The 21060-nt window shown below is 40.8% G+C and overlaps 1 protein-coding gene across 1 annotated transcript in view; it reads right to left on the bottom strand.

Moving 5' to 3' along the window:
- Window positions 1-19909, bottom strand: part of LOC139329520 (A-type voltage-gated potassium channel KCND3-like) — an 83551-nt gene extending 63642 nt beyond the window's left edge. The window contains exons 1-2 of the mRNA XM_070959891.1: window positions 19502-19909; window positions 17325-18496 (exon numbers count right to left, since the gene is read on the bottom strand). Coding sequence (XP_070815992.1) covers window positions 17325-18427 — 1103 coding nt within the window. The 5' untranslated portion in view covers window positions 18428-18496; window positions 19502-19909. The remainder of the gene's footprint in view (window positions 1-17324; window positions 18497-19501) is intronic.
- Window positions 19910-21060: the final 1151 nt, after the last annotated feature.

The following is a 21060-nucleotide window of genomic DNA, read 5'->3' as shown; positions in this document are numbered from 1 at the left end:
AGAAAATTTCAGAAGCCACAGAGGTGTCCAAACAAGCAAATCAGGACTACACAGTACTGTAATGAGACCAATAATAGGTTTAATGGACCTGAAAGCAAAAGCCTGAGACTAACATGCCAGTCATATCGTTTCTCGTCTAAATTCCAGTTCAGGGCTGAACTTCCACACTCTCATTAAACTGTGCAGCTGTTACACACAACGCACACCTACACCTCCTGGTGTGATGCTCACATGAACACGTGACCCCATGCAGGGATGCACTGCATGTGTCAAAAGGGCTATAGTTAAATATGTGCATATAATGACACATTGATTTTGTTGTGACCTCAATAGTTGACTTTTATTGTTGGATTTTATGGGTGAATACAGCTGTAAATCAATGGCACAGCAAAGAATCAATATATGTTTTTAGTGTTATGTGACTACAAAGGGTTGAAAAGAAACCTAAAGTTACTTCATGAGAAAAGTAGCTATTTGAAGGATATCATAAAAGATAGGGAATATATTGTCATTTCAAGCCTCTGAAGATGAGCTGGCCATCAAAAACAGCCCAAACAGAAGTAGAACAGCAGAACATATCCAAAAAAATCTCACAAAATAGGAATTTCTGAACAAATGTTTTCTCATGTAAAGAACTGATCGAAAGAACACGGTTCATCAGAAAAAGGTGACTGTCCATAAAAGTTCTGCAAAGAGACAATGTGATTGATGGCTTGGTGTATGTGGGTTTGTACCTCCAGTATTGATGGGACTGCATCAAACTGATATGATTTGTATGGTAATTTTTTGGGGGGGCGATATCAATATTTTGATATCATAGTGATGGCAGGTTTCTCTGTCTGTTGGTTATTTCATTATGTGATGCAATAATATCTAATACCCTGGTCGAAACCAGTCAGCGCTTTATTAACGGCTTTTAATATAACTTCTCTACTTGCTTTGCCTACTGGAGTGTCTGAACAGTGTTTTCTTTTCTGTGATAAGTTTTGTTTTAACTTTGAAAGGACCTGAAGGTTCAGGAAATTCTTTCAACCGAATCACTGTTTCTGCCCTCTGAACAACCACGGTCACAGTCTGTATAAGTATAGATGAAAATATTGGTGAGGTGACTATAATCTGAGTTCAACATCACTAATTATTGGAAAATTTAGAATTGGTTGTCATGCCTCTGTGTTAAATCATTTGGAAACCACTTTTATTTGTTGCTATGATTCATCACTATTAATAATCACTTTAAACGGTAAACAAAATCAAAAACAGCTTAACTTAAATGACGAAAGAATTACAAAACATGCTCTTAAAATGAATTCATTTCTTGTATCTACACTGAGTTAAATGTTAATGTACAATTAAGAGATGGCTCCAATGCTGAGAACAAAATGATAGAATATCAAGGAGCTGCTGACAGCAAAGAAGTGAAAAAATAATAATAAAATAAATATGTCAGATGTTGCTTTTACTGACGTGCTGTTGTCATGATCCAGCTCCAGCAGCTCCATCATGGTCATGTGATGTGTGAAAACCTGTTGTGTTTTATTGTTGCCTTCTGATATTCAGATTAAAGCACTGGACAGTTACGGCACATGATTATTCTGTTGCTCATAGGAGAACCAATCTGTCGGCCCAAGCTGCTGTTTATTATGAACTGTTCAGAAATGTAAGGAGCTCCTTAAAACTACAAGTTGATGCTCACTTCAATTTACTCCTCCTTTGGTTTCTCATTATGTCCTGCTGACGGCTCAATTCCATTTGAATGGCTTTGAAAGGTTTGTCTTAATTTAATTAATCTTCCTGCATTTCCAGGTGATGGTGAAGGTCTAACCAACGCAAAAATGTTTCTTTTACACCAAAAAGGAAAAGGTTTGGTAAAAAAAAACAAAAACAAAAAAAAAAAAACCTTTCCTGTGGTTATAAAGGCAGCAGAAGTGACAGTAGAAAAGCCAAAACGTGTGAGATCGTGGAAGAGAACAGCTGTCATGGGACATTATTTTTAGATTTCCACTGAATCTGGAGCTGAATCTTATTGACAGGCCTGACAGTTCAATGGTACTGCGAACAGTGTTGTTCAAACACACAGACATTGCTGGAAACGCTCCCTATCTGCGCTTCCCATTTCACCTCTCGCAGCTCTGTCCTGTTTGACACCTGGGTGCCGTCATTCATAAGAAAGTTTAACCACGTGTGGGAATTCAGCACAAGGTATGAAGGTGGCTCAGCTTCCTGATGTGTAACGCTCAGAGTTAGAAGGATCTGCCATTTAGTTTCACCTGTGGTCCGTGCTGAGGAGAATTAATATCCTGAAAGATACGGACCGTGACAGTCCTCACCAGAGCGGCTCTCGCTCTGAAGCGGCCAGTATGCTTCTTCAGCTCACAGTCCTTCTAACACATCCTTTATCAATACATTAGATTTTATAACAAGTGACTGCATAAGGGAGAACGTTTGGTTGGCGGCAACACACCAGCAACAAGCACCTTAAGGCTTGACAGTCCCATTGTTATTATATGAAGAAGATAAAACATAAAGGAATCATTGCTAAAAAATGCATTCATTGCAATATAAATGTGGATTTACGTGGATTATGTTGAATCCGATTTGGGATGAACGAAACCTCACCTTAAAGATGGTATGTTTAGATATAATCTCACACCATCTCACAGATCCTGGTCATAAGCATCTTTGTCAACAAGTAACTGACACTACATTTGAATAAAATCAATGCCTAAAACACCCTTGAAAGAGATTAATGGCTCCCATATAATCAACATTCACACAGTATGAGCAGAGGGTAATGAAAAATGCAATGAAAATTATGGATGTGTGAGTTCTGGCATTATAATGTGTGAGCCACCATCTTCTAAATCGACATGTGGTCACCTGGTGAACTGAGTGTCTGCGACAGGAGGTTTTCATCGATAACTTTCATGACAGGAGCTGTGATTACCATTTTCCAGTTTTGTCTATAGATTATATGTTTTGTGATCAGGTTGTCCAGCTAAAATGAAAACATCTCATTAATACAGCCATCAAAAATCTGCATCAACAGCAGCACAAATCCATAAAGACACTGGACGTGAGCAATTTACATAAAACTCCAGTAAAAGGACTTCCAGATGCTGAGTATCAGGGAGTATGGGTGTTTGAATATTGCTGGAAGGAATAATAATCTAAATAATATTTTTCTTTGCATAATAATAAACACATTCTGTGATAGCAACTTCACAGTATTTTATGATGCAGAAACACTGACTAAACCACCTGAATTCATTAAACGCGCTCATGTTTTTAGTGAGCGTTGAACTGAACGGATCCATTTGCAACTAATGAACGTGAGCGCTACTCACCCAGAATGCCGACATGACTGTGCAGCTGGCAATTCAGGTGGAGCCGTGAATATCTGAAGGAGCTTTATGAACAAATCGGTGCAGATTCCGACAAAAAAATCTCATATTTTTATGCAAACTCTGCCTACCTGGTCTGAAAAGACAAGTCTGAACATCAGTCAGTCAAACTCAGGGCATTTTGTGAAGGATTGGTTACTTTTCTACCTGTCTAGCTGATGTTTCCCAACAACACGTGGACAGACTTATACTGGACTACACTGTAAGAGATCTGCAGCCTTTGCAGCTCATTAAACCATCCATCCATCCATCCATCCATCCATCCATCCATCCATCCATCCACCCCTTTCGGGGTCACAGGGGGGCTGGAGCCTATCCCAGCTCTCAACCGGCGAGAGCTCATTAAACCAAAAAATATATAAAAAAATTTCTATGATAAGTGAACTAATGCATTTTTGGGACTGTGAATGTAGTTTAAAATTCAAAATTGTGAAATAATCTGTGTGAACTGAACTCTGAGCAGATTCTTGTGAAACGTGGACTTGCACAACACTGGACTAAACATTACTCAAACAATAAAGTGACTAAAATTAAATTTATCAGGGAAAACAAAGGACAAAAATCTCACATTTTACATAAATACAAACAGCAAAATTAAACATTAACCTGTGAATCAAATCCTAACCCCAACTAAGATGACTTAAGTGACTGATTATGAATAATACTATTTCTTATCATTTGACAGACTATATCCTTGAGAGGTCTGCATCTAGATGGTGAATAAAATGTAAAGAGGAATATAAATTTTAGGTCTGCTTGTGAACTTGGCTTCACCAGCACCTGAACTCGAAACACTAAAGCAGTTGTGAAGAAAGTGACTGTGCTCATGTGAAGATAACAAGCCTGGGAGAGGCTTTTCTTATTCTGCGAGGACACAGAGAGGTCATCGTAGCCTCAAGATGTCAGCGTAATTGGCATCCAGATTCACTTCAAGAGGAATGTGTCATGTTGACGTAGTCGAGAATGGAGCCGCATGCCTGTTTGATGGAGGATAATGATTCTGAATGGAGCCTTTCATGGAGGCCTTGAATCTGTTAGAATAATGAAATGCTTGTTTATTTTTGCTTTGGATTGTATTATTGCTGCAGAGTTTTTGCGTTACAGACAAAAACTCTGCAACAGTGAACCAGAACTTCGCCAGTAAATGACGGCAGCCCAAAGTAATGTAATGATGGAGCGTTTCATCACTGACACTGTGCCTTCAGACATTAATGTCCACACTATATAGATAAATTTCATTAGTTAAAAAAAATTGCACAAAGCAAACCTTTTTTCAAATCTGCATCCAGATTTTTGTCATTTAAATTCTTGCCTATTTTCATATTACTGAAAACACTCATAAGGATTACATTTGAAAAAATGGCATTAAAAAATGTTTTTGTCTGTTTTAGGTTCTCCATTGTGTTCCTCTCTTGTGCCTGTCTGAAAACAATGTAGTATATAAAAAAAGTGAAGGTTCCCTGCAACTCAAGATGAAACACTCATTGAAAAAAATAAATTAAAAAAAAAATCAATGAACATTTCTACAACAGAAGAAACACATTCTTCTTGAGAGACTGAAAGCAACGTGGGACTCCAAAGCTGCTGTCTGTATGTGGTCCTGATTAATAGATTTACAGTAGTAAAGTATGTGCAGGCCACTACTACAACACTCATCTTAACTACACAAATCACTAAGCGGCTTATTGCTAAACTAACACTACTCCAAAATGATCTCTTTTCATGAAACAAGTTGGAATTCTATCCATGCACTGGTTCAATATTACAGTCACGTCAAACCGCATCGAGTGTGTCTGCGATCAGCACGTTCGGCAGCGAGCCAAGAGACACATCTGTTTCATTCTTCAGTACCTTCTCACTTGTCAGTATTTTTCATGTTGAAAAAGCAGCGTCATTGTTCATTTTGGCTCACAGACACTTTTTTTTTTTCTCAGCGCAGCTGGAAGCATCAAACATCAAATTCAGGTCAGGCATCTTGCATACCTTTTATGGAAACTGCAAATGAGTGCAGCCTGTGTATCTAAAAGCTTGTTTTTGAAGTTAATTGTTACGTCAGCAAAGCGCTAGTTGTTATTTTCATGATTGGACTTATTAAGGCTTTGCTGAAATGAAGGCCCATGAGGTTCAGTGATATGTTTTGTTTTGTTGGGCGAGAGCTGTGACTTTTCAGCTCTAAGGGCAAACCATACACCACTGCTCTCCAACATTCACATTATCTGGTGCCTTACACACGGTAAGATTTTGCAGTAACTAAGTATGGCAAGATATTACACTATTAAGAGCATGTCTTCATGCATGCAAGTGACAATGGTTGTCAATTATTGTTGCATATTGTAAGTCGTACACATAACTATCTTGTAATAGCAATAATATTTAGCATGCAGAAATATCCCAGTGATTCCCCGTGATATTCTGTTAATGAAATTTGCAGCAGTTTTACAGCAGATTATTTCGAGGAAAGTGTGGCAGAGTGGGCATTTCTGCCAGTTCACCTCCTTCCAAGAAGCAGGGCAAAGGAAAATAGTCTTAAATGGTCAAAACTCCAGCCAAAATGGGTTGATACCACCATAATGGAGTTCTGAACCTTTCACAAATCTCTTGCAACAGTTGTCACAACAGAGGACATCATTTCCTTTGCAAACATAAAAGTTGTGGCTGCACAAATATTTTAAATGTACATCCAGCTGCTTTTGATTTTCAAAGGTCTATTTCATATTTAAATGACTCTCTTTACAAGTCTTGGGAAGAGAGAGGTAATGGCTCTCTGCAGTATAAAACACCTAAATTACTTGTATTTTATTTGCTCCAAATGTGAGGTGTCTTCCAGTAAACGCATGAAAAAAGCGACTTGGCTGATGATGAATGTGGACACGGACCACTCTTTGGTTCACAGCTGGACTCCAAACATTTCCCCCATTTATCAAACCACAAGCAAACTAAAAAACAGGTACAGGTAAAAAGTATTATTAGTCTTATTTTCACATGATAACTTCAGAAAATTTGGGGGTTTTATGATGCTAGTCCAATGCATCATTAAACAAATGGCTGCTGAAGTCAGTTAACCTGTTGTATATCAATCCCTGATGATGACACTGCCTGCCTTTAGTATGAAAGCACTGTCGGCCTTTATTATAATAAACTCAGAATTGTTGATTGCTTTTGCCAATCAGAAAGCTCATTTTTCGTTACCGGATCACATCTCTTGCTTCGTAAATGTTTGAATGAAACACAAGCACATCATCACTTTCAGCTGTGATATGGGAGGAGGGAAAGGACACTCGATTCAAACACATGAAGGAAAAGCTACACTTTACATTTTTTTAACATCTGCTGAACTCTGGCTGCATATAAATTGATATTTAAACGTGGGATGGAAAGGGAGGCATTGAGACTGTATCCTGGAGCTGCATTTGAGACGGTAATGGAAAAAATAAATAAACATGATGGTATTATATATAATGTTAGGTATGCACCCCGGGCTAAGGTAGACGACACACTCACTCACCGGCGGTGAAATATACACTTGCCATTTGATTATCAGTTTGGATTTGCTTCGACAAAACGTTGTTTCTCTCCATGTTTTACTCACTTCACTTCATTTTCACTGCACGGTCAATTAACCTTGACCGTCCTCTCAGAAATGTTAACAGTTCCACTACAGTTTCCTCATCTGTCTCCTCCTTCACAGCACGCTAAAGGTTACTATGAGTACGTTTTCTTTACCTTTCCCTCAGCCAGCTGTGTGGTGAGATAAGGGCGAAATATCTAAAAATAAATAACATGCCGTGTCATTCAAGGTTCTCTTTTGTGCCCTCATACAAACATCTCGAGATAGCATGTTGGAAACTGTACTAGATAGAATCACGTCCTTCCTCTTCCTCACTGGCTTCCTTCCTTTTCTTTTTCCACCTACCTACATTCACTCCCTTTTCCTTTTCTCCTTCCTCCTACTAATCTGCTTGCCTTGCCTCATTCATTCCTCCTCTCCTCTCTCCCCATTTCCTCCCACTATGACACTGTTAAGATATTTTTATATCACAACATTTAAAAATGTATGTCTCAAACGTCTCACACAAACAGACACTCATTTGACTCTCTCTAAAGGTGAGATCAAACATGAGACTTGAGAAAAACGTCATGGGCGATCAGATATTTGTAAAGCAGACCACAAAACAGTTATGCTACCGAACAAGACAACTTAAAGGGCAACATGTTTACAAGGTGCTAATCGTTTCAATTTGTGGTTCTCTGAAGTAAAATTTCCTGTTGTGTCTCCACAAAAAAGTTCGCATCCGCTGTCAAACAGATGCCGACATGAAACAAAACCCGAGTCAGCTGCAAAACATGGAGAGGCTGCCACTCTTCTTCCCACTGGTCTCCTTCATGACATAACTACAATGCAGCAATAATTTGTTTGCGTAAAAAAGGAAATATACTTTAACAGGCTTATGACATTTGCACATGCTGGACTGTTTAAAGCTGCCAGTGTTTACTGTACACTCTGTGTTCAGTGCTGCGTTATTGCAAGTTAAGTATGAAAAACAATCATAATACCTTACTGGCAAAAGGAGAGTCCTAAACAATTAGGGACAGAAAGAGAAAAAGACATGAAAGAAAAAAGATGAAAGAATAAAAATTGGAGTCCAGTGACAGCAGGAAACGAGAGTAAACAGTTCAGCCTTTTCAAGCTGGATGCTCTGAAGATGGATAAAGGATTGTTCAGCGATGCCAGAATATCTTGTTTTCAGATCAATGTGAACATAAAAGAGTTAACTAAAGGAATTAAAAACTAATTTGGTAACAATGTAATAAATAATTAAATTATGACTCTGATGATGTGAAACATTAAGAGTTAGAGAGTGAAAATCCATAAGTGCGCTGTTTAAGTGGCCAAAGCATTAATTTAATTACATATTTCATTTGGATTATTCATACAAAATGTTACAGTAGTTTTAAAGCTGCACTACGAAATATTTGTTCTGGCTTTTCGTATCTTGTGTAGACATTTTTTGTATTCATTTTTTTTCTATTCTCAACGTGGTGGCATCACTTCCTCTTTGACAAGGTACATCAAAGGCCAAGGACTGCATTGCATGATAACAAAAGAATCTCAGGTTAAGCAGGAAATCTCAAAAAGGGAGACCTAACTACAGTTATAACTATACCACACTAAGTTTTTCAAAACACGTCTAGGTGAGGTTCTCTCGTGAAAACCAGGCCCTTTACAGAGGTTGTTGAAAACCAGAATCGAGAGGCTACTCTGAGTCTGAACTGACCCAAACTAAACAAAGTTTGTGTGTCCAGGAACAGGTGGGCGAGGGGAGAGGACACACCTGGACAGCAGGAGGAGCTGAAACACAAAGGGGAAGTCATCAGGTTGCATTGTGCAACATTAACTCATTATTTAGAAGATGCAGCTGCAGTAGCTTAGCATTAAAGACAGACAACTGACACAGAGAACGGGACCGATGGCCGGCCAGCCGAGGTTTGTCTTTGGGAGAAAAAGGAGAAACGACATTTGGACAGACTTTCATTATATACTACTAGGTACTTATACTATATTGACTGGGTTAAATAGAATTGCATTTCTAAAAAGAGACTAAAATACAGGGCAGCACGGTGGTGCCGCAGGTAGTGCGCGTGCCTCACAGCAAGAAGGTCGCCAGTTCAATCCCCCGGTCGGGCAGGGTCTTTCTGTGGGAAGTTTGCATGTTCTTCCCGAGCTTGCGTGGGTTCTCTCTGGACACTGCGGCCTCCCACAGCTCATTAGGTTAATTGGTGACTCTAAGATTGGCCTTAGGTGTGAGTGTGAGCATGAATGTTTGTCTTTCTGTATGTGTGTATATGTTGCCCTATGATCAACTGGCGACCGGTCCAGGGTGTACCCCGCCTCTCGCCCGTTGACAGCTGGGATAGGCTCCAGCCCCCCGCAACCCCAAAAGGGATACTCGGGTATAGGAAATGGATGGATGGACTAAAATCCAATTTTCATTGACCAAAACCAGACTAAAATGTCATCAGTTTTTAGTCGACTAAAACTAGATGAAAATAGTCACGGTTAATTCTGACTAAAATAAGACTAAAATGCTCAGACTTTTTGTCGACTGAAACTTGACTAGACTAAAATGAGTATATGAACGTGACTAAAACTAATAAAAACTAAAATGACAGCTTGACACAAAGACTATACCAGGACTGAAATTAAAACAGGTCGCCAAAAACAACACTAGTTGTGAGTTCTTTTGTGCCACTGGTTTGTGACTTTTTGACTTCACTGGCGATTTTTGTGCTGCTGCTTGACCCAGAAAACGAGAGTGATGGCAGAACTGACAAAGGTTACCGTCTATGTGAAACAAGAGTTTCATCAGCTGCTTTCTCTCTTTTACTGCAATCAAACTAGAGGTAAGGCTATGATAACATGCACACATGCACATTCAACATGTTAAGGGTAGAGAGTGTGTGTGTGTGTGTGTGTGTGTGTGTGTGTGTGTGTGTGTGTGTGTGTGTGTGTGGGTGTGTGTGTGTGTGTGGGTGGGTGTGTGGGGGATAAAGCTTTGATCACTTTACCACTCCAGTAAGAGAAAGAGAAATGGCGAGAAAGAACAGAGGTCATTTAGCTTCCTAGACACCACTATCCTTTGCAAGTTTAATTCTTTTTAAATGAGTTTAGGTGTTAAATGAACCCATGTTGGAGCTAAATTAAATTCCACAGCTATCATTAGAAAGGTTTCTATTAAGGAGCCTTGTGTTGGGAAATTGGCTCCAAGAGCATCTTGGCCCGATAAAGGCAGGAATATTTCTAATTTCCTACTAGCTGCACTCGTTTTGACCCCAGGGGTTCTGCAAAGCGGCAAAATAGTCCATTAATTGTATCTGAAAGCAGGCTGCCATAGAAAAGCACCACAATAAGTAACCTCTCACGATTTGTGTGAAAGAACATTCCCACTTACAAACTATGCAGCCCCACATCCCAGTTCTGTTCTGCTGCAGCACGGCGCAAAGATCCTGAATTATTAACAAAACAATGTATGTCATTCCAGAATTAATTGGCCATCCAAACTCCTCACTTCTGTTATAATTATCCCACTGTTGCTGTAAACATAATACCTCCAGCTCTTGAGTACTTGGAAAACACAGAATTAATTGCAAATCAAGCAAATCAAAAGATAAGAAACCACACTCCAATCTTACACAATGAGATCAAACATGACAGAGGATACTTTAGATATTACATCAACGCTGTAAAAACTGAAATATTCAGACTATTGATTAACTCCCAACATGAGAGGCTTTGTTCTACCCAGTGTTAATTAATCCCTTTACATAGAGCCGAGTGCCAAGCTAAGAACGCAGTTAAGAATACCTTTCATCACAACCAGGCCTGAGATTAATGCTTCCTCTATTGTCACCAACTCACTGCTCTAGACTTGTTTACTGTGGTTTCACGGTGCCATGGAGATCATCGGTCAAGTTAAGACAATTAACCTTATTTACATCTTTTAAAATATGCATGAGGAGCACAAACTTCAAGACAAAGCAGGCAACCACGGCTTATCAGACGTTGTAAGATGCCATTTTCCAAAAGATCAAACAAAACAAGAGCAATGCTGGTACACAAGATGAAAAAAGAAGTCTGTGTGGACATTTGAATGCATTTAAGAAAAGGTGTTGTGCAGATATGGTTTGCCCACTGACAGAAAAGCACAATAATTCTGATGATTGATTTATCCTTCAAGCCAAATGCCAAACATTCGCTGGTTCCAGATTGTGAAGTTTTGCTGCTTGCGCTTGTTTCATACTTAATGCTTTTGGGTTTTAACTTTCAAACTTGACATTTTGGCTAACCTTTATAAATTATGTCTGCACATAAATGCAGATAAATTAAAACAAAATTAATTGCTAAATCATTGTCAGACAATAGCTGGTTTTGAGACAGCATTTCATCCAATGCATTCCACCTCTGTTGCTCTCCACACGGACCGTTTACCTGCATGCAACCAAAGCTTGCTCAAACGTGATTGGTCAATGCTACTTGGACTACAATCAGGCAACAAGAATGCCTCCAATAACAAAATCTTGTCCCTTGCCTACAGATTCTGTATTCATACGCAGATATTTGTTTACAGAGATTATGAAAAATATCACTTGAGTTTCATACATCCACTGAAAAATTCATCACCATAATCATTAGTTGCATCATGTGCATATGCATGACAGCGCGGCTTATGAATGTGGACTCTGCCTCTGCAACAAAACATAAAGGCAACACATAAAGTTTTGTTTGGCCTTTCTCGGTCACTTCCTTCTGTTTCGACCAACCCTGCACCATCGAGATCCCGTGGACCCAAAGCCTGACTCGTCTGACCTCTCTCTTCCTGCCTTTGGCCCCTAGGCCCAGTCCACATTGTCTAATAGAGATGTTGAGCAGAGGACACAGAGGGGAGCGAGCTAAAAGTCTCTCTGAAGAAAGAAGCAGATTATATATAGCCACTGATTAAGGCAGAGATGGGAACATGACCTACATGCATAACAACATTTTCTCTCACTTTCTGCTACAGAACAAGCCTCCGTCCAGGACCAGGACTCCACAACTGGGAGAATCACTCTAATTATAACACCAGAGTCAGATTTCAATGCACACCTCATTAATATTTCTCTCATTATTGGGTTAATAATGTTTTTGGAGGCGTGGGGGACTTGGGAGAGCCGGTGGCGTGCCAGCAAACCTTTGCTTCCATTGCACCTGTCATGCAGGTAAAAACGGCCGCTCTCATCCACTGTGCCTGTATTGTGTATCAGATTATAGTTGAAACAGATAACTCCCTTTCACACACAGAGCCTGTGTTCTCAAAATAGCTGTTCCCCTGGGAGACTTGTGGGGGATGAGGGGAGGAAGGGGGAGAGAGAAAGATAAGTTAGGGAGAAAAAGAGAGGAGGAGAGAGAGGGCTTTCTCCTGCCTCATCAATCTTTTGGATCCTGCCCCACTGATACCAATGACTGTGGATCCGGCCGACTCTAGCAGCAGCCGCAGGGAGCGAACGTCGCTGAGATTCAATCCAGATCCTTTTACCAGCCACCTGAGGTTGATTTAACACCCCTGTTCCTGGACAGTGAAAGCGGCTGATTGTACAGCCAGTCACTCCCTTTTCCCCCTCATCTCCCTCAGCTTCAGCCCATTACCCAGAACTGCTGCGCTGCCCTGTCTGGGCTCATGCAGACATGGAGAGGACACAGTGAGGCAGGTCATAAAGGCGAGACAAGATCAGAGGCAATAACTGTGTGTGTGTGTGTGTGTGTGTGTGTGTGTGTGTGTGTGGGTGTGAATGAACCAGAATATGAATGTGTGTATGTGCTCCTTGGGAATATATATATATTCATCTGATCAAAATGTTGATGGTCAGCTGTCAACATCAAAACATTTCACCCTGACTACATTTACGTGCACACTTATTTCAATTGTTACACAAATCATTCAAACAGCACTTTCCTTCAAGACATAAGGGATATGCCGATATTATTCTGGCTTCAGGAGACATGGACATGTACGCAGTGCATTCAGAATATACGTCTTAGTTGCGGTTTTTGCTGCAGTTTGTGACTCGTGGTCTCTTGGCTGTTTATGGTCAGCTGTGTGTGTGTGGCCCAGCCAACAGTTTGCAAGGCTGAGGTACAGATGCATGCACAAAAAGAAAAATCCACATTTCTGGTTGGACAGAGACTTACTGCTTTTAAACATTATGAAAGGATATCAACAGGTTTTTGAATATGTGCAAATATCCCGACCCTGACCTTTCCAAGAAGGTGGCTGAACAAATGAAAGAGGGAAGCTGAGCATGTGCAGCTGGATGTAAAGGCAAAATGAGTGGAATTCCACTTTCATCAAAAATTTTGTTGTATTTTGTTCTTTGTATTGTATTTATTGGAAAAGGGGTGAAAACCAGCATATTTTGTGCATGTAAATAAAGCTACTGTTGCAGAATGTCAAGTGTGTTTATATGTTTCGTATCCTATTGACTGATTCTCCATTTAGAGGCTTCAAAAACCGTTGCCTAGAGTTAACGTCCGTGTTTGTTTGTTAACGTCTGTGTGTTTCTGCCAGAGGCTCCATTTGAACATAAATTATGGACTACAAACCATTTCAATGGGGACAGATTGTCAAACTACCTTGATGAGGAGCTGGAGCCTCAACAGCTCTCTGCCTCACCAGCTCACTGTGGCTGCTCCGTCTTGTTCCACTACTACCTGCTTCAGAAGCCCGATGCACCGTCAGAAACGCCCAAAATGAGCATGTCATGTGCATGTAAATGCATTTCTTATAAGTGGCTGAGGTGACAAATACGCTGCATTTCCTGTGACCATATTAACTGTAGACAAAGAATGTTGCTATCGATTCATTCACTTAATGTCCTGTAGTTCTAAGATTTTCCCCCGCTGCCTGTTATGTGCATTGACAGATGGGTTATTGGTGACCTCATCACCTCAGCATATGTGCGTTCAGCAGGTGAACCGATCGACAGGCGTCAGGCAGGAGGGAACGCTGAGCCTCGTGAAAGGGCTGGCTGTTCACTTGCGGTTGTAATTATGCACAGATTAGCCTCTCTTACTGCACATTAACGAATCTGGAGGAGGTCGGGGGGCATGTACTAGCACCAGTATCTGAACATATTTTATTTTCACCTGCTTGCTTTTGTTTTGTTTGTGCGGGTTGCAGTTCTACAGAACAAAGACTGTACTGCACCTGTTTGCGTTTGTTTTTCCTTTTTTTACATATTTAGTCTAAGTTTGCGGGTTGTGGGGGGGCTATGTTTTGATTAAAGGAGGTTACAGTGCATGGTGCTGCAAACAGCTGAATACTGCGTGGATCATCATTCAGATTTATATTTGAGAGTACAGAAACAAAGCCTAGATCACAAAATAAAAATGATACCTTATTTTAAATGCTGTTAAAAATATACTTTTTTGTGTTGTTTGAAATCTACAAAATTCTGAATTTATGGAGTAAGAAATCAAGCTCTGCTTTTACTTATCTACATTTGTACTCTGGGACTCAAAGAAATGAGGTTGGATCCGGTTTGGAAAAGCAGAAAATGAACAGATTTTTATCTGAGAAGAGCACAGAAAGTTCAAGCATACGCAGTTCGTATTCTCTTAGATTTGCTTTTGGATTTTAGATATTTGATCTGGCACAGAAATATGCCAGACAATATCTTACCATTTCTATGAAGTACATACAACTGTATGGCTGGGTAGATAAAACATGCTGCATTTGAACACTCACAAAATGATTACGTGAGCCTTGAACATGCATCAGGTGATAGTTTTCCTGACTGCAAATGACTGTCCTTGGTTAGGGAATAGGATCTCTATTGTCGGAGCTGTAGATAGACTCTCAGTGCTGCTGCCGATTGTGTGTCCGACATAATGGCTCCACACTCAAACTCATTGTTCAGGATTCGAATTTACATAATGCTTTCACCTTGGCATTTCTATCCTTTTTCATGTCCAGCACAAAAGACCCTCTTATAATACTTACACAATATATACACACAACACACAAACACACACATACGCACATAAACACTATAGAGCACGTAAGGTCAGGCAGCCTTTTCAGTATAGAGACTAATGTCTGGAGATCCATGCCTGACTTAATTTGGTTTCTATTTCTATGTTTGTGAAAAGACAGAACTTTGACACATTGACCATAACCCGAAGCATAAATGTTTTCCACAGCTGAAATAACAACTGTAATATCACCTTAAAGGACAGAAAGTTTCAGGTCTGCCAGCCAAACATGTCACTCCTCAACAGGGAAACTGAACATACTTAGTTTGAAAAAAAGCCACAAGGTCACATCATTAGGTATCTTGCTATGGGTCATATGAGGTGCAGCATGACAGCCTACACGTTCTCCTGTCCAGTATTCTCAGTCTCTGAGCGGATCACTCTCAGTAATGAACACTGCAGAAAACAGAGCACTTTAGACACAATGTGAGCAGGCTTTAAAGCGCTCAGTCTGTGGTCCTATTTGGAGAGGTGTATCTGGGAAAAAAAATGTCCTAAATTACACTTTATTGAACAGTTTTTTGGCAAGGTGCCTAGATCCTCATTAATAGAAAATGGTTCATGTGAAGGTTCACATTTTCGGGTCTGTTTCAAAGTTAGAATTCATATGATTTCCACTGACAGTGTAAAGTAATATATAGAGAGGTAATGAATGTAAATGAATTGTACTGAATTGAATAGTTATTGCACAAAAAAAATATGACCATGAAAAGTATCAAAAAAGGCCTTGATTTCATTAAAAATCTTAATATCACACCCTTAAAACAAACCAATATGACTGTGCATACCTGGTGTTATTGGTTGGTACAATTGTCCCTCCAACCCATAGCGGCTGTGAGGACAATTACAGTGTAAGTAATGGAGTTAGACAACTCAAGTGGATACCTTCCAAAGCTTAGTTGATTAGAAGTGTAATCACTGACTATTTTGATAATCGATTAAGCATTTAAGTCACGAGAAAAAACCTACTGCTTTCCAAACGTTACATTTCTCTGAAGCCTCATAATAGCTTCAACTGAACTTTTTTCAAAGTGAGAACTGTGAGTATCACTTTACTTCTATTGAAATAATGACATCACACCAATTATGCTTCGTAATGTACGTACTTAACGAGCATGTGGGTTTTAAGACAGACTTAAACAATGTCAATCTATCCTTTAATGCTTCTCCTGCCTGATCATATTGACAGTCATTTATCCTCCTGCTGTCTGTTACTCATCTGAATTAATGAAACCACCGAATTTAATTACATTCTAAAAGTCAATTTTGCATATAGAGCATTATCTACAAAGAAAGCCAGAAAAAAAGACATTTTTAGGAACTCATAACTATTCTTTCACCGTGCCTTCATGATAGAGCACTGCACTCCGCCAAACTTTGTGGGCACTTTCAAGTTCACCCTGCCATTCATGGCACTGAATCTCAGCTCGTGTGAAAGATTAACAGCGGAGTGGAATCATAATAAAGGTGACAGAGGATCTCTCATGGGACACCTCGCCTCCAGGCACACAGCAGAGAGATCTGACTTTATAATGCAGTTAAATTAATTCCTCACAAGGCATTTTTATACTGAACGCTCGGGCCATAAATATGGCGCTTCTCGTGTGGCCCCAGTTAGAGGAAAAGACGTGCAGGAATACGATACAGAAAATGTTTTTTTTCTCTCTGCAACAAAATCTAACTGAGCCACTGTTCATCCAAAGTAGCAAGGAGTCGTGTAACAAATTCCAAATATTGTTAGTTTATTGAATGGCTATGAACTGGGCAATTAATCACGCCAGTTTCCAACATCAGTATCCTTTTAATCAAAAAAGGTTAAGCCCTCTTGTACATCTCAGGTCAGGCTGCAGGTTATACATCATTTTCTAAAGAGGCCAAAAGTGAAAAGAGAAATGTTTATTTCTAAAGCAAAAACATCAATCAAGTGCTTAGCACACACAAAGTTGTGTAGCATCTGGGCATCGTTTCAATACTCAGGTGTATGTTTTCACTGCCTCCTTATTTGGTGAGATCTAAGTGAGGCAAACAAAATGCCTCGAGTGTTTGTGCTGGTAGACAAATGTTACACTGCCCACCCTTATTCACGCTGGCAGCCTCAAATAAGCTGTAGCATACTGAAATATGGGGGCAGGCTGTTTAATGCTCATTTGAAATTCAAAGCACTTTTCATAAATTATTCAATTTATTTAAAAAGAACACAAAAAACATCTAGTGCATCCATTAACATAATAAATGATTGCTTTCTTTCTCGAACGAATGCTGTAAAGCAGTGAACAACTTACAGGATGCTAACGATGTGCATTCATGTATTTACCTGTATGTATGTCTACATAGGTGTGCACATGTCTAATACTCACCCCAGTGTCGTCATGGTGACAATAGTGTACCAGAAGGAAGCCGGGATGCTGGTGAACTTGCTGGAGCTGGATCCCTTCTCTGCGTAGAACATGACTGTGGCGAAGATGATGATGGCCATGGTTAGTGAGAAGAGGAGGAAGCCCAGCTCTGAAGCACAGCTCTTGAGTGTATAACCCAAGATCCGCAGGCCCTGCGAGTGACGGGAGAACTTGAAGATACGAAACACTCGAAACACGCGCAGCGTCACGAAGGCGCCGCTCACGTCCTCGTTGTTGGTCATCACCAGGCCAATGTAGTACGGCAAGATGGCCACCACATCAATGATGCTCATCACTGAGCGCATGAAACGGTAACGGCTAGGCGCGGCAAACAGGCGCATCAGGTACTCCACTGTGAATATCATGACGCAGGCGGTGTCCATGCAGAAGAACGCCACCGTGTAGCGTTCACCACATGGCATGTCTTTCTGGTTGGCGGTGGAACCACAGGGCACTGTCTCCACCACATTAGTGATGACTGAGATGGCGATGAAGAAACCTGTGACATAGTAGAAGACCAGGGCCATGGTGGAGGTGTGGGGGTTTTCAAAGGCCCGCCACATGGTCTCCCTGAAGTTCATGTTGGGCAGCTTCTGGTCCTTGTTCTCCTCCTGATCATCCTGCAGCCGTTCTATATTCTCCCTCTTTCTGTCCTTGTACTCTTCATAGCAGCAGTCACCGATGATCTCAGGGATGATGCCAAAGAAGGTCAACTCCTCATCGTAGGCTGAGATGCACTCGTGGCGGGGGTAGTGGAGCTTCCCTGTCCGGTAGAAGTTGAGGATGCTCCTAAAGGCATCAGGGTCCCGGTCAAAGAAGTACTCCTTGCTTTCCTCATTGTAAAAGAAGTCTTTTTCAGAGCTGCCCAGCAGGGTGTCAGGGTAGCGGTCCAGAGTTGTTCTCCAGGTCTGAAAACGACGGCCGCTGACATTGAGGACGATCAGCTCGTCCTGTCTCTTACTGTTGTCTCTTGGTGCAACAGGCATGGGGCAGTTAGCAACAGGCATCCAGCCAATGGCTGCTGCCCGGGCAAAAGGGAGCCACGCTGCTACGCCTGTCGCCATTGTGAAGCAGAGTCTTTGAAGTAGTCCTCCTCACCTTCAGAGTTGACTTTCCTCAAATTCAACTGACATCTGAGGGATAAATGGCAACAAAAACAAAGAAACAAAGCTGAAAACAACAGCACACTAGGTGATCAACCAAAACATCAGTTTTTGCCATCATGGCACAAAACAAAGCAGCGCAAATACTGTGACATTTTGAGTTCCCTCTGAGTTTTCATCTCTATTAGATTTCCAGTCACCCCTGTTTTCAGTCAAAGTCCAGCAGAATCTGCCTAAAATGTCATTCAGTTTGGAGGAAAAAGCTGATAAATGGCAACAGCTGAAGCACAAGTGCCAGCCAACCAGCGCACAGGTTAAGATGAAGTGTAATCTCAGTTCTCTTCAGGTTTTAACAAATAACTACCTCAATGTAAAGTTTACATGAAATTTATGCCCCATTATGTCTACCAATATATAAAGCCAGCAACAGTTTGCATACACTTGACCAATAGCAATCTGTTGGTCTGCATTTAGGAACAAAACGAGTTCAGCTAGATGTACAGCAGACAGTGCGGCTAATTGGTTAAACTAGCAGCATCAGCAGCATTAGTCAAGACACAACTAGAACTGCAAACCATCTGTCCTGAGCAGCATCATTAAGTGACCAACAGGGAGAAGCGCAGGCTGTCAGGACTCAAACTAACCTGTTGAATCAGAACAAGGGGGCAACTGCTCCACATTCATCTCCATGGAAATGTAATAACACAATTTCTCCATGGTTTCATTTCAATTAAAAACATTACTGACCTGAAATCGTTTAAGAAATAACCTATGTCCCCTGGTCAGTTATTTTTATATATATATATATATATATTAGAAATAGGTTAAATTGCATATGTTTACACATACATATATATATCCAAAAGTGGCTTAACATTAGTTTTGGACACTATGAAGACTTTTTCCATGCACGCAGCTGCTGAACGCGAAATACATTTGCTCACTGAACATATGCTAATTTAGAAACGCATCTCAACACATTCTCAGATAAAAATGCTGTGAAATGGATCAGGCAGCAAGCAAAAACACACTCACCGATAAAAGTGGAGGGGGGAGGGAGGGGAGCAAAATCCCAACTCTTCCAAACAGAGTGAGACTTTGTGCAAAGACCGAGTCCTCAGATACAAGTGAGCGAAGAGGAGCACGGATCCATCCAGCGGGATGAAGCAGCGAGCGGCACCTCTCCTCCCCGGCGGTCGGTCGGTCGACAGACTCCTGCACCGAGCAGAGCGCACACACCGCGACTGATGGAGCAGAATTCACCAGTCTGTGGAACCACTCAGAGACTAAGAAGAAACTGGTCTGCTGCGGGATTTGTGGACGTCCCCTGACTGGATTTTACATCCTGGCTTTGTTTCGTTTTCCTCCGTCAGTGTTGGGAAAGTGAAATGTGATGGAGAGGAGCAGCGCGCCTCCTTTTCTCCAGCGCAAAGTACAATGTGCGTCTCTCTCACTGTGCCAGCCCTGTGTCATCAGCCCTCCTTCCCTCTGCCTCACTTTACCATCATATGTGACAGACCCACCCTGTCACTTCGGCTACATTCAATACTGTGGAGCTGTATTGCCTACTAAATCAGAAAATACCGCTGTAATAGACTGTAAACTGTTAATACAGTATAGTGAACTCATATTATAGTGAGTTAAGTACTAAAAGGCTGCAGAATAACTCTCCTAACTCATACACTAATTTTGAGTGTAATTAATCCCTCTTGCAACACTATTCCCATTTTCCAGGAAGGTATAACATGACCGGATTCAACTTCTTGAGGGGCCAAGGGCAAAATGAGCTGCTGGGCCCCTAATACCCCCCCACCTACTGTTGAAAAGAAGTGAAGGAGCACCAAGACATCACCCATTCATTCTGGATGACCACTTTCAAGCCTTGAGTTTGGTACTTGGGCCATTGTCGTGTTTTGTTTTTTTTTTTGTTTTTTTTTTGAGCCATGAGGAACCATATTTGGACAAGCTCATTCATCAGCACATGCTAGCACTAGCCAGCTAGCTTGGTCAGCCAAATCACATTAACTGTGATATTGATTAGGGTGCTAATTTAGACTTTTGTGTGGACCAAAATGTTATTATCAATTTCCATGAACTGAAAACACACTGTGAAAGGGTCAAAGTTCACCCAAAAACAAGATCAGGGATATTTCAAAGTACACAGTGCCATGGATACACATTGCTGTATCCTGATTGGCAGGTTGCTGTGGTAGGGACATGTCAATCACAAGGTTGCTACACCTCATAGCACATCCTGCACTGTCAGCTATTTTACTCTAAATGGGACCATAATTTTACAAAATGAACTGTACTGAAGTAGGCTTGAAACTAGTGATTGAGACCCTAAACTTATTCGGAAACTGAGATAACAAATCAAGCAAGAAATAAGGTTTTCTCATAGACTTCTATACAATCAGACCACTTTTTGCAACCAGCGCTGGCCAAAAGATAGAATGCACATTTAAGGCACTTCTGCCCAGGCTTCTCTTTTCAGATCTAAACGCTACATCCACTTCTTTTATACGGTCTGTGTGTGTGCAACATGTAGTTGTTTTTTGTTGTTGTTTTTTAGATTTTTCAACGCTAGAATACTG

This window comes from Chaetodon trifascialis, chromosome 3, assembly GCF_039877785.1.
Source record: "Chaetodon trifascialis isolate fChaTrf1 chromosome 3, fChaTrf1.hap1, whole genome shotgun sequence".
NCBI lineage: Eukaryota > Metazoa > Chordata > Actinopteri > Chaetodontiformes > Chaetodontidae > Chaetodon > Chaetodon trifascialis.
This window is presented reverse-complemented; position numbering and strand designations above follow the sequence as displayed.